This window comes from Danio rerio, chromosome 14, assembly GCF_049306965.1.
Source record: "Danio rerio strain Tuebingen ecotype United States chromosome 14, GRCz12tu, whole genome shotgun sequence".
In the NCBI taxonomy this organism is placed as follows: Eukaryota; Metazoa; Chordata; class Actinopteri; order Cypriniformes; family Danionidae; genus Danio; species Danio rerio.
This window is the reverse complement of record NC_133189.1, coordinates 35,945,824-35,958,684: the sequence shown is the minus strand read 5'-3', so window position 1 is coordinate 35,958,684 and position 12,861 is coordinate 35,945,824. Positions and strand designations below refer to the sequence as shown.

Below are 12,861 nucleotides of genomic sequence, written 5' to 3'. Positions count from 1 at the left end.
CTGTGCACTTCATTATTTTGTTAAAAAAATTTGCTCTCATAATCTTTTATCAGGTGACGCGTTAGCGCAGTAGGTTGCTGGTCCGAGCCTCGGCTGGGTCAGTTGGTGTTTCTGTGTGGAGTTTGCATGTTCTCCCCGCGTTTGCGTGGGTTTCCTCCGGGCGCTCTGGTTTCCCCCACAGTCCAAAGACATGCCGTACAGGTTAACTGGGAAGGCTAAATAGTCAATAGTGTGTGTGTGTGTGAATGAGTGTGTATGGATGTTTCCCAAAGATTGGTTACAGCTGGAAGGGCATACGCTGCGTAAAACATATGCTGGATAAGTTGGCGGTTCTTTCTGCTGTGGTGACCCCAGATTAATAAAGGGACTAAGCTGATAAGAAAATGAATGAATGAATCTTATACCAAGTACTGTGAGCTTCTCTGCCCTATCCAAATGACTTTTCCACCCTTCTAGTCATATGAAATGCCATTATGGTGGGGCTCACGTATGTCCTTCTTTTTGTCCATTTTTTGTCTCCTCCATTTTGTTAGCAATTACCGTTGTTCATCGATCCAATCAGTTCCCAATAATCTTATTTCACATAGCCACCATTTTTAAAACAAAAGTGAGGCTGCGGTGGGAAGAAACCTGTAATTATGGGATCAGCACTGTAAACATTGCAACAACATGCTGTGGACTGCAAACCTCCAGCTGTTGTCGTGGTTTTTAAGTGCAGATATGGTGTAAACATCACTTTATCATTCAGTTAAGTTTAATTTAAACAATTAAAAGTATATACGGCATCAAGCAAAATCACAACCTCTTTAAGAGTAATATGCTTAAGTGTCCTCCTAGGCTTCAGTTCATGGCACCTGGTAAACACCATGTGGATGCAGCCAATCACAGTCATTTCTGTTGAGCAATGGTAAAAACTATGGCAGAACAGCTGTATTTAAGAACGTGCTCAACAGTGCTTAAATGTTAGCAGGAAAGACTTTTTTTTTCTTTATTTCAGTACCGAAATTCAGTATCGTGAAAGAATCAGTTCATTAACTTTATGTTAAGAAGTTTGATAAATGGCATCTAAAACATTTGTTTGGGAGAGAAAACTTAAGCTAACTAGTGCCATTTTCCCTTAACTTATCTGAAAATGAGGTCTGATTTACATTTTTTATTTTCACTATCCATTTAGAACGGGGGCGGAGCAGTGGCGCAGTAAGTAGTGCTGTCGGCTCACTGCAAAAAGCTTGCTGGGTCATTGGTTGGAGCCTCGGCTCAGTTTGCGTTTCTGTGTGGAGTTTGCATGTTCTCCCTGCGTTCGCGTGGGTTTCCTCTGGGTGCTCCGGTTTCCCTCACAGTCCAAAAGACATGCGGTACAGGTGAATTGGGTAGGCTAAATTGTCCGTAGTGTATGAGTGTGTGTGTGAATGTGTGTGTATGTTTCCCAGAGATGGGTTGCGGCTGGAAGGGCATGTGCTGCATAAAAACTTGCTGGATGAGTTGGCGGTTCATTCCGCTGTGGTGACCCCGGATTAATAAAGGGACTAAGCCGACAAGAAAATGAATGAATTTAGAACGGACCTGTCATATTCTCTTCACTGGTAAGATATACAGCCAGATACAGAGCATTACACCATCAAGGACTCTGCATACCACCACATTAAATGGTGGCCGCGTGAAATCAGGCTACAGACGAAATCATGCACCCTAGAAATTTTCTTATTTTAGGACTGTTTCAATTGGATGTATGTCATGTGATGTGAAAAAAGATTTCAGTTCATCTTAATTCATATTGTGCTTTTACAATGTAGATTGTCTCAAAACAGCTTAACTACAGCTTAGAAGTTGTAGTAAATATAAACTGTATCAGTTCAGTTTTCAGTGTTGAAGTTCAGTTTAGTTCAGTTCAGTGTGGTTTAATTTTCATTGCTGAAAGTTTAAAAACTGAAGAGAAAATATGTTTGATGCGCAGCTCCACAAGTCCTAAACCAACCAAGCCAGTGGCGACAGTGGTGCTGAACAAACTTCACCAATTGACGATAAGGAAGAAAAAACCTTGAGAGAAACCAGGCTCAGTTTCTCAGGATCTTACCTTCCATTTCATGGTGACTTTAAATGACATCTAATAGACATCCAAACATAGATGTCTTGGCTAAAACAAGGCTAAATTTGGCCTGTCATTAAAATCTGTTAGATGTCTATCTGTATCACCAGTCTTATTTTGGGACTATTGTTGATATCTATTATATTTTCACTGACTGATAAAATGCTAGCCAGGGCTGTTTTTTATTTCATGCAAACAATACTGTTTTGCCCTTCAAAATGTAGAAAATAAAGTACTTGCAAATACTAAAGTGAGAGAAGCTCACAGTTGACCCTTCACATTAAGTTTGACTGACAGGCAATCTGACCAATCACAGCACTGATATTATGCTCTCGGCCATTTTGTCCAACAAACAAACCTTGACAAAAGCTTTTCAGTTTTGATCTGAACCCCAATAATGACTGAACACAGTGCAGGTACATTAAGTTGTTCCTTTCTGCCTTTTTCATCTCTACCTCTTGTTCACTGGGGAATATGTCTCCTCCATGAGGATGTGCACTATCTGAGAGCATCAGACTGTGAATGTTTATCCTGTTTTATTTTTACCCCGTCCCTTTTAGTCTGACGCTCCACAATAGTTATGACAGTATTCCAAAGTGCTGCAAAAAGCTTCTTTTAAACAGAGCAGTGACACTTTCGTCTCTGCCCAGATTGTGTTATGCCCTCCTTTTCTCCTACCCCATCATCATCATCATCTTCTCTGTCTGTGTGAACTGGAGCATTGGGACTCCTCTGAAGTTTGTTTACAGCACTATCAATCAACCTAGTGCCACCTCCACCCCCTCAGGTAGCTGACACACACACGCTCAAGCACACACAGTTCATTTGGCTCTGCTTTAACAGTGGTGCTCTAAGATGCATGAGATGACAGAGAGGCAAAGTGACTGAGAACAAAGTTGCATGTGGGATGCTCTTTCAAAATAATAATGGAAATGAAAATTTGAAAGGGCTTAAAGCCCTGTGGAGCGTAAGTTCTCTCCTTGCATGTGTAATCACAAGATAATTGGCCACATTTCCAAATGTGGATCCACGGCCCCAGGGAAAACATTTGCAATAATCCCACTGATTTTCACAGCAGCTGTTTTCTAGACCCCTTTCAGATTCGTTCACATGCAAAGAGGTCTGTTTGACCTGAATGCATCAGAATCCCACAGTGCCCAAACAGCCCTCTGACGCTGTGTAATAAGATTTTAGAGACAAGAAAATTGGCTGCGACACAGCCATGAGAAACTACAAAATCAGTCAGAAATTCACGACCAATCAGAAGAACATGTGGGTGGAGCATTAGGAATTAAATGATTCTAGTTCTGATTTTGCTTAATAGTTCCCTTAATGAAATGATATTTCAGAGACAAGACATTTGGCTGCGACAAAGCTCAGCTATGAGATACTAAAAATATTTTAAAAAATCACAGCCAATCAGAAGGACATGTGGGTGGAGCTCTATCAGCTGTGTCTGCTTTTTTATTTCCTTTTAAGTTCTGAGGTATATGAATCATTGTTTCTCTCAGTATGGCTATACTGATCACACAAAATTGTATTTAAACCATTGACAGATGCAGTATTTAGTTTATTTTTTTTTTGTGAGAAAGATGAATCTTTGCATGTTTAAAATAAGAAAGAAGAAAAAACATCAATGTGAGCCCGTCTAGAAAATTCTTGAAGACAGGTGCTTGATCAAGTCAAACACTAGAAAAAGCCAAAAAAATCGGCACACTTCACAAATGGCTAATTTAGCTCTCTAAAGACAAATTCAATAGGATAACGTTTTAACCCACATGGCCTTCATCTGGTCACACAGGAAATACAAGAGAACTCGAGATATAGTCAAACTCTACACATCACACCTGCAAACAAGGATCACCCCAATTAACCAATAAGTTAGTAAACAGCAAGCCGAAAAGGACAGAAAATGACAGCAAAAAAAATATAATCCTAACAACAACTGTAAACTTAATCCATTTGAGTAGATGAAGCAATTTAAGCACAGTAAAACCCGATAAATGAGGAGAACTCAAACCAACTGAGAACTGTAAAATCCAATAAGTTAAGGCAACTTAAACTGTTTGAGGAAACCAATTGCGACAAACCATTTGAGTTAAGCTAATCTATATGTGTACTGTGAACTTACACCATTTAAGTTGAAGTATTGACGTATTAAAATTAACTCATTACCTTTTAAACTGAGTTCAAAACTCTTTCAAATGAGTAGAGTTAGTTAACTCCACTCTTCATTTGACATTAGAAGTTGACCGTTTAAAGTTCTGGTTTTACTGTTTATACACATACAAGTACAAAAAAGATTTCAAGTCAAAATCCAAATTCAAACCCGGAGATAAAGTATTTAATGTGTAAATAAAAAAGCTTCCCTCTGCATTAAAATTGTATCTATATCACTGTCCCTTCTAGGTATTTAACTTGTTCAATGCCTAAATAGCATGGTGTCGACAGATTATGTTTAAATTCATTAAAATGAACAGCAATAGGATTTTAATGGTCATTTAAAAGTATGTTACTTCTATGTTAAGCATTACGCATTTTTAAGCACTGCTTTTTACACCAATGTGTGCTAAACTAAACCACAAGGACAGTTAATCAAATAAATACCATATTTTGTATTGCAAGAAATTATACCTTTGATCATCATCTGTTTACCTGAATGAGTATGGGTACTGACATTTAGTTGTAATATTGCAATGTGCACATTGTCCACATCTATACTTTCCTTCAGGAACTGAAAAAGGATTTGCTCCACTTTCACTAACATTTATCGCAAGTAAGCAGTTATATAAAATATCACAGAAGTCATAGAATCTTAATGGATGCAATTCTGTTGTATACTTCTAACATTTACATTTTAAATGCTTGAATGACTCACTTATCATGGTTACATATTCAGGACTTTAGTAACCCAGACCTACATATCTAATACTGATGTATGTTAAACTGCTGCAATAGCATGAAACACTTCTGATACTCTAATAACAATTACAACTGAACAAATGAAAGCATTTCATTATGCTTTGAAACTTGGAAGAGTTCTTTTTGAGGAGAAGATTTTACCGTCACTGTCATCGTCAGATCTCTCTTCTTCGGGGTTTAGCTCATATTTACAGTCTCCATAATATTCTCGAAACTGTCATTTCCACAGACTTCAAAATCAATAGTTTGATCGCTGACAGCTTATTCACTAGATCCACCATCTAGTGACAGTGGCACTTATATTTGATTGCTTCACTAAAATCTCTGCAGTAAAGAGATTCGTGCTATTTCAGGTTTTACTGCTTCTAATGTTTTGATTTATGCCTGTGATAATTATGACTGAAGCATCATGTCGTTATTGTGTATTTTCTTGAGCTATAAAGTTGAATTGCACTTATTGAGTCATAACATATATAATCAACGTTGCGCAAGAGAAATTTTCTGAGATTTTTTAATTTTTTTTTCAAACAAAAGTCTTCTCATCTATATAAGTTTTAGGAACAACAAATAATAATTTGATTTCTAGTTGATCATTTGGCATTAGAGGTGGCTTATATGAAAGGCAAAGGCCTTTAGTTTACGGTTTACGGTTATTTTACCAAAACACAATATGTTCATGTCTTGATTTTTAATTTTCTATTTAGGACAGTAAGGTCTGACTTTGCTTAGACAAAAGTCTTGTCACTTAACAGAAATAATGTACAGTATAGAATATAAAGCCATGGAGCAGTGGAAAAAAAATATTGTGTATGACTCCCATGAGCTTGGAGGACTGCATCCATACATCTCTGCAATGACTCAAATGGCAAATGGCAAAGAAAGTGTTCTTACAGGTCTCCCAGAGTTTATCAAGATTCTTTGGATTCATCTTCAATGCCTCCTTCATCTTACCCCAGACATTCTCAATAATGTTCATTTCTGGTGACTGGGCTGGCCAATCCAGGAGCACCTTGACCTTCTTTGCTTTCAGGAACGTTTATGTGGAAGCTACAATATGATAAGGAGTGCTATCCTGCTTAAGAATTTGCCCTCTCCTGCGGTTTGTAATGCATTGGGCAGCACAAATGTCTTGATACCTCAGGCTTTTGATGTTGTCATCCACTTTGCAGATCTCTCGCACGCCCCATACTGAATTTAACCCCGAACCATGATTTTTCCTTCACAAAACTTGACTGATTTTTTTTGTGAGAGTCTTGGGTCCATGCTGGTTCCAATAGGTCTTCTGCAGTATTTGTGTTGATTGGGATGCAGTTCAACAGATGATTCATCTGAAAAATCTACTTTTTTTTTACTTTTCTAAATGGTCAACCAAGTCAAGTTGTTTGTTGCTTATACAACTGAGAACAACAGCAAGACTTTTGTCAGGTAGTGTAAATTGTTTATAATAAATAGATCGAGGGATACTAAGAAGGCTCATGTTTAACGTAAAACAAGTAGTAGGCTAATGATTCCGTACCACTAAAGTATTAAAATTAAATTAAGTGTTTAAATTAAATGTTTTTCTCAGTGTAACTGATTCATCCAGTCCAAATGCACTCCCTCTGTAAAACAGTCACTGATTGGTCTTTATTATTTTTTCCTAATACCACTAACTATATGCATGATTGTCTATTGATCTTACAAAACATCAGACCATCATCACGTAATGGGTCGAGGCAGTGGCGCAGTAGGTAGTGCTGTCGCCTCACAGCAAGAAGGTCGCTGAGTCGCTGGTTCGAACCTTGGTTGGTGTTTCTGTGTGAAGTTTGCATGTTCTCTCTGCCTTTGCGTGGGTTTCCTCCGGGTGCTCCGGTTTCCCTCACAGTCCAAAGACATGTGGTACAGGTGAATTTGGTTAGGCTAAATTGTCCGTAGTGTATGAGTGTATAAGTGTGAATGTGTGTGTGGATGTTTCCCAGAGATGGATTGCGGCTGGAAGGTCATCCGCTGCGTAAAAAAGCTTGCTGTATAAGTTGGCGGTTCATTCCGCTGTGGTGACCCCGGATTAATAAAGGGAATAAGCCGACAAGAAAATGAATGAATGAATGAATGAATGAATGAATCATCACGTAATGCTACTCTGAGGAAAATGTCATTTTAAAAGCTCAGCACATTTTAAAATGTTTTTATCTTATGCATTATGATGTACTATAGGTTGTGAGTAGGCTTTTTTGTTCACTGAATAAATCACATATTCAGTATCTGAGATAGTTGGTTTGAAGTATTTATTTATTTTTTTTAAGAAATACAATCTGGTCTGAACCGGTTGGTTAAGACAAAAGCATGGTTTAGACGGAGAAGGTATTTTATCATTATGTGCCTCGGTGTTTCATCACTTCTGGTTAAGACTCGATGTGTTATTCACTCAATTAATGTTAGAAGTTCTGCAAAAGGAGAATTGGGTATTGTATTCATTTGCATTTTACAAAGAAAAATTTTAAACGTGAAAAGATTTGATGTTGAAAAGATCTCATAAATAATTGAATGAAAATAATCCTTACTGGATTTAGCACACACACACAGGGGACTTAATGAGGCAATGGTCATTTTTATTTTCTGTATCCTTGATGTTTGATTCAACAGAGATCAGATAGCATTGCTCTCTTTCCCCACTTCCACAGGCCATGAACATTTTTTTATATCATTATTCATATTTGAGCCCTGAAATACCTTCTTCCAGAGAGCGTATTTTTCTCAATAGTTTTTTTCTCTCTCTTCCTGCAAATCCAATTATGCCTATCTGATAGATAACCTTCAAAACCTGATTCCAGTATAACGGATGTCAACAAATCACCCGTCACCCCATCATTCACTAAACAAGACGTTCCTGTCAATGTGTTGACTGCATTTCTGTTCATCCGTGTCTCTTTCATCCAACCCACACAGGGAGTTTCACTGTTTCAGACTTTAAATGGACAGATTTTGCATAGCAGGAATCTCCTGGGGTCCGTCTTTACCGAGATGTTCTTCCTGATTATCTTGTTTTCCTTTTAATGAGTGTTTGTTCTCTGCTAATCATTTTGGCACAAGGCAACAAGATGAAATGCAATGCGTGGAAATGAAATTAAATAACATGTTTCGATTAAGTTGCAGATATTTGTTTTGTGGCGTTTTTTGAAATTTGTACAAGTAACGTAAACAATGTGTACTCTATAAAACAAACCATTTTCTGCAGCTCTCTTTGTTTTCGATTTACAAGCCAAGCTTCAGTTTATAAAATGCCGCGGTCTGTTTACTTGTTTATTGTGACGGCTGTTAGAAATCTTCTCTCTGTTATTCTACAGGCTCAGATCTGCAGGTGTGCCAGCCAAAAGGCCTGACTTGCTGTTCTCGCAAAATGGAGGAGCGTTACCTGCTTATTGCCAAACAGAATATGGAGTCTAGCCTTCAGGCCACCAGCGCTCAGCTCAAAGGGCTCATCATCCAGAATGCTGCCCTCTTTCAAGGTGAGTTTCTGCTACATTTCTGTTTGTGAAACCATTTTTGGGTACATTTTTGTCATAAGTTAAACCTTTAGCATCCCCTTGGGCGGAAAGCTGAAATGCTTAGAGTCAAGAACACATTAATTCTTAACACACTCTCAGAAATGTATGAAACCTGTCACTGGGGTGGTACCCTTTTAAAAGGTACACTTTTATACTTAAAAGAGCATGCATTAGAACCAAGAGGATCCATAGTGGTATCATATGGTAACTCTTATGTGTTGCTGGGGATGTTTTCATCCACTCTGGGGTGGTTTTGAATGTTATTTTGGTCTTAACTTTTTTTGTTTCAGCTAGCAGAATGGTGACAAACGTTGTTTTTGGTGATAAATCTTATTTTAACACTTATTTTGAGAAAATTCTTAATTTTTTTTCAATTTCAAAGATACACTCTGGGCAAAATGACTACTTTTTTGTTAGTTTTTGTGAAGCATAAGATTTTTATTTTTTCTACCTAATTTAGTGTTGGTTGCTGTTTTTGCACCGTTATAAACACATTTTTTGATCGCAAAAGCATGACATCATATAATCATGCATTTTTGATTGTTGGTTGTTTTCCCTGTTGGCAAGAGGTAAAATTTGTAATTTTATTGTTGATCATCAGTTGGCACCATTAACCTTGTAGATAGGCCTGTGCAAAAAAGTTTAGTTTTTAAATTTTATATGGAGTTATATTGAGTATAGCAGCAAGTTAAAATGTGTGTCTGAGAGTGACCTTTGCACACTTACCTTGATGTGTCTGAGAAAATCAAACCATGCATCTCTACTCTTAGAACTACATGGAGTAAACAAAAACAAAGACTGTGTATTTATGCACATTGCAGATGGCTTTGCAATCAAAGAATGTGGTTATAATGGAAGTTAATAGGGCAAAAACAGCCATGAACAGTCAATTAGGAAAAAAAGAAGTTTAGTTTTGTAGTTTTGATCTGGACTAAGGTTGATTCAGAGATTTGTGCAAAAAATGTATCTGATGCATTTTTTACTGCAGTTAAATTCAGGGCATGTTTATTTTAATGTAAATTTGAACTGCACAAGCGTTAAAGGATCATATTAGTACCTAAATAATATAAAAATGTTCTTTTTGAAGGGGTACCACCACAGTGACAGCTTTTGTACTTTTATTTCTGAGAGTGAACATTAAGGAGAACCAGTGTTTTTAGTTTGGCAATTATTTGCTCTCATAATGGGTTGTATTGTTATTAAAACTGCCTTCTGTCTGTGAAAATTTGTCAGGCACTATAAAATGTGACTGCAACTAAAGATACTTATTGATGTTGTTTGTGGTTCTTGCTCACCATATATGCTTGTGTAGGACTATGAGACTGTCTACATTAATCTGGATAGACTAAAAAACAGTGTTTTTATCTAAAAATGTAGTGTCCACACCATCAATTTCAGCAAAAAGTTAGTCATTCGCACCAAAATGACTGAAAACGCTTTTGTCTCTGTACTGTGCACACATTAAGACATAGGGTGCGTTGACATGGATCATTTCCCCTTTGAAATATTTCAGCAATATTTCAAGTACAGAGGTTATAAATGGACAAACAGTGAAGTGGAGTTGTTGCTGTAAGTTACACAGAAAGTTGCAAAAGCGATCAAGAAGAATATATACACTTGGAGATGTGCCAAAACAACAGCTATGAGGAAACATTCTGTGTATTTTAAAGAAGAGCAGTCTGGAGCTTCTATAAACTGACATTAATCTTTAACATTGCCATCCAAATGGTGAGCATCCAAAATCACTTATGTACAATGTCCTCCACCACTTTAGCTGAATTGGTTAGCTGTATGCTTTTTAGCATAATGATATGATAAAAATGAATGATAAAAAAACATGCCACTGTTTTTGAAAGCCTCCATTTTCACAGTTTACACTGCAACTTGAAAACAGCGTTTGGAAAATGCCTTTTAAAATACACTTTTTTTTACAAGGTGTGGATGGAAGGCCAAAATGGGGAGAAAATTATGTGTTTTTAAATATAAATGTATTAGTGTGTTCATGGCCTAATGCTGGGGTAAAGTGAATAGCAAAGTGTATGGTCAGTCATTGTCTGGTTTCATAGCAAGATGACTTGTAGTAGAAAATCAATTATGTGCAGATTGCATTATCAGTTTGCTTTATTTGGTTTTGCAAAAACGAGTTTAGTATTTTTCATTGTAACTTCAATGTGTCAATACTTTCAGTGCCATTCATTTTAAGCTTTACAAAACTGCTTTGTGCTTTATACTGCAAACTATTATTTCAAGCAATGTTCTGTAAATGTGCTGTTGTAATAATGTACTCTCTGGCACAAATAATTTTATAGTTTACAGTTATTTGTTGTTTTGTCTTTGCAGCAGCTAATAAATTGTTAGTTTTGCACATTCACAGAAAATAGCTTACTTCTGCATTGCAAAATAAGGATGCACAGAAGAATGCACAGACATGTGCAGTGTTTTTTATTGCAAAGTAAATGGAACGGCTGATTGGCAGCTCAGGATGATTTTCCCTTACTAAGGCAGAAATCTTAAAAAAATAATACTTTTCTGCATCATACAGTAAAATCCTGATGGGATATGCATTCAATGCAGTGTTATCAAGTGCTTTTATACATGCTGTTGCTTTTTACCAGTCAAAAATTACCCAGAAAACAATTTTGTATTTAATAGACTTCTAATCAGGGTGTAGATTTAGCATGGACAGAGGGGACATGTCCCTACCAGTATCCACCGACTACCAAAATGTCCCCACCAATAATTGAATTCACTTCTCATCCAAGTAGATGCTGCACACTGGTGTTGGAGAGACGCCCCTAATGATTGTGAAGTGCTTTGGGTGTATGGCCATGCACAATAAATGCACTATATAATAATACACATTAGGTATTTACTTGCTTGCTTACTTACTTACCTACTTACTCACTGTAACATGTAACGTGATGTAGCATTGCTAAAACTGGGCAGGGGAATTTTTCTGTGCAAGAAAGTGTGTGAGGTGAGTGATGCACATGTGAGGATGGTGACAGCAAAATAAAAGGTGGACATGAGGAGCTTTTTTTTTCTTAAAGTGTAAGTCACAAACTCAAATTTACTACTCAAAAGTCCATCATAATAATGGGTACATTAATGCTAGTGTTTTTTCACACTTTGACACACAATCTAATGTTATAGCAGACTATTATAGTCTGTGAATAATATGGTCTACATTTACATTTACATTTAGTCATTTAGCAGACGCTTTTATCCAAAGCGACTTACAAATGAGGACAAGGAAGCAATTTACACAACTAAGAGCAACAATGAATAAGTGCTATAGGCAAGTTTCAGGTCTGTAAAGTCTAAGAAGGGAAGTATTAGTAGTATTAGTATTTTTTATTTTTTTTTGGTACAGTTAGTGTGATATTCCGAGAGGCAATTGCAGATTAGGAAGTGTAGTGGAGAGTAAATAGTTGAGTTTTTAGTCGTTTCTTGAAAGTAGCGAGTGACTCTGCTGTTCTGATGCAGTTAGGGAGTTCATTCCACCAACTGGGCAAATTGAGCGTGAGCGTGAGCGAAAGGGATTTCTTCCCTCTTTGGGATGGAACCATGAGGCGACGTTCATTCACAGAACGCAAGTTTCTGGAGGGCACGTAGATCTGCAGAAGTGAGAGCAGATAAGAAGGAGCAAGGCCAGAAGTCACTTTGTAGGCAAACATCAGAGCTTTGAATTTGATGCGAGCAGCAACTGGCAGCCAGTGCAAACGGACTAGCAGCGGAGTGACATGTGCTCGTTTAGGTTCATTATCTAAAAAATAACTGCACAATAAACTGCTAAATAAACTGCTAAATGTAAAAGTATAAATGATATGACCTCTCCTCTCTCAGAGTAGGCTAGCATGTCAAATTTCACATGTGGTTCAAAGGTCCCCATCAATGTCAAGAGCAAACCTATGCCCTTGCGTCTAATACACATCTAAACGCAAACAACTTGGCTAAAACAAGGGTACACTCGGGGTGTCATGAATATCTAATAGACATCTAAGAATAGCCCAAAACTAGACGAGTCGTCAAAAAGACAGACTAGACAGACTTTATATGTGTAGTCATTCATTTCTGTTTATTTGATGACTATTCTAATTTTGGCCTATTCTTAGACGTCTTTTCACTGACAACCAAATTTAGCCTTGTTTTAGCCAAGACAACTATGTTTAGACATCTATTAGACGTATTTTATAAACAAAAAATACTTGCTGGGTACTCTTCTCAGCAGTGGTAAAATGCTACTGCAAATTGCTATTTTTGTATCACACAGAAACTGCCTTACTAACTATGATTATAATTGATTCATATGGTTCAAAGTGAAAATAA

At 37.2% G+C, this 12,861-nt stretch overlaps 1 protein-coding gene across 2 annotated transcripts in view; it reads left to right on the top strand.

Annotated features, from left to right (window-relative positions):
- Positions 1-12,861, top strand: part of gpc3 (glypican 3) — a 296,516-nt gene that overhangs the window by 17,312 nt on the left and 266,343 nt on the right. For both annotated transcript variants that reach the window (XR_012389405.1, NM_001305618.1), the window contains exon 2: positions 8,332-8,493. Coding sequence is in view for 1 of the 2 variants with exons in the window: in NM_001305618.1 (NP_001292547.1) it covers positions 8,332-8,493 (162 nt within the window). In the remaining variant the exon portion in view is untranslated. The remainder of the gene's footprint in view (positions 1-8,331; positions 8,494-12,861) is intronic.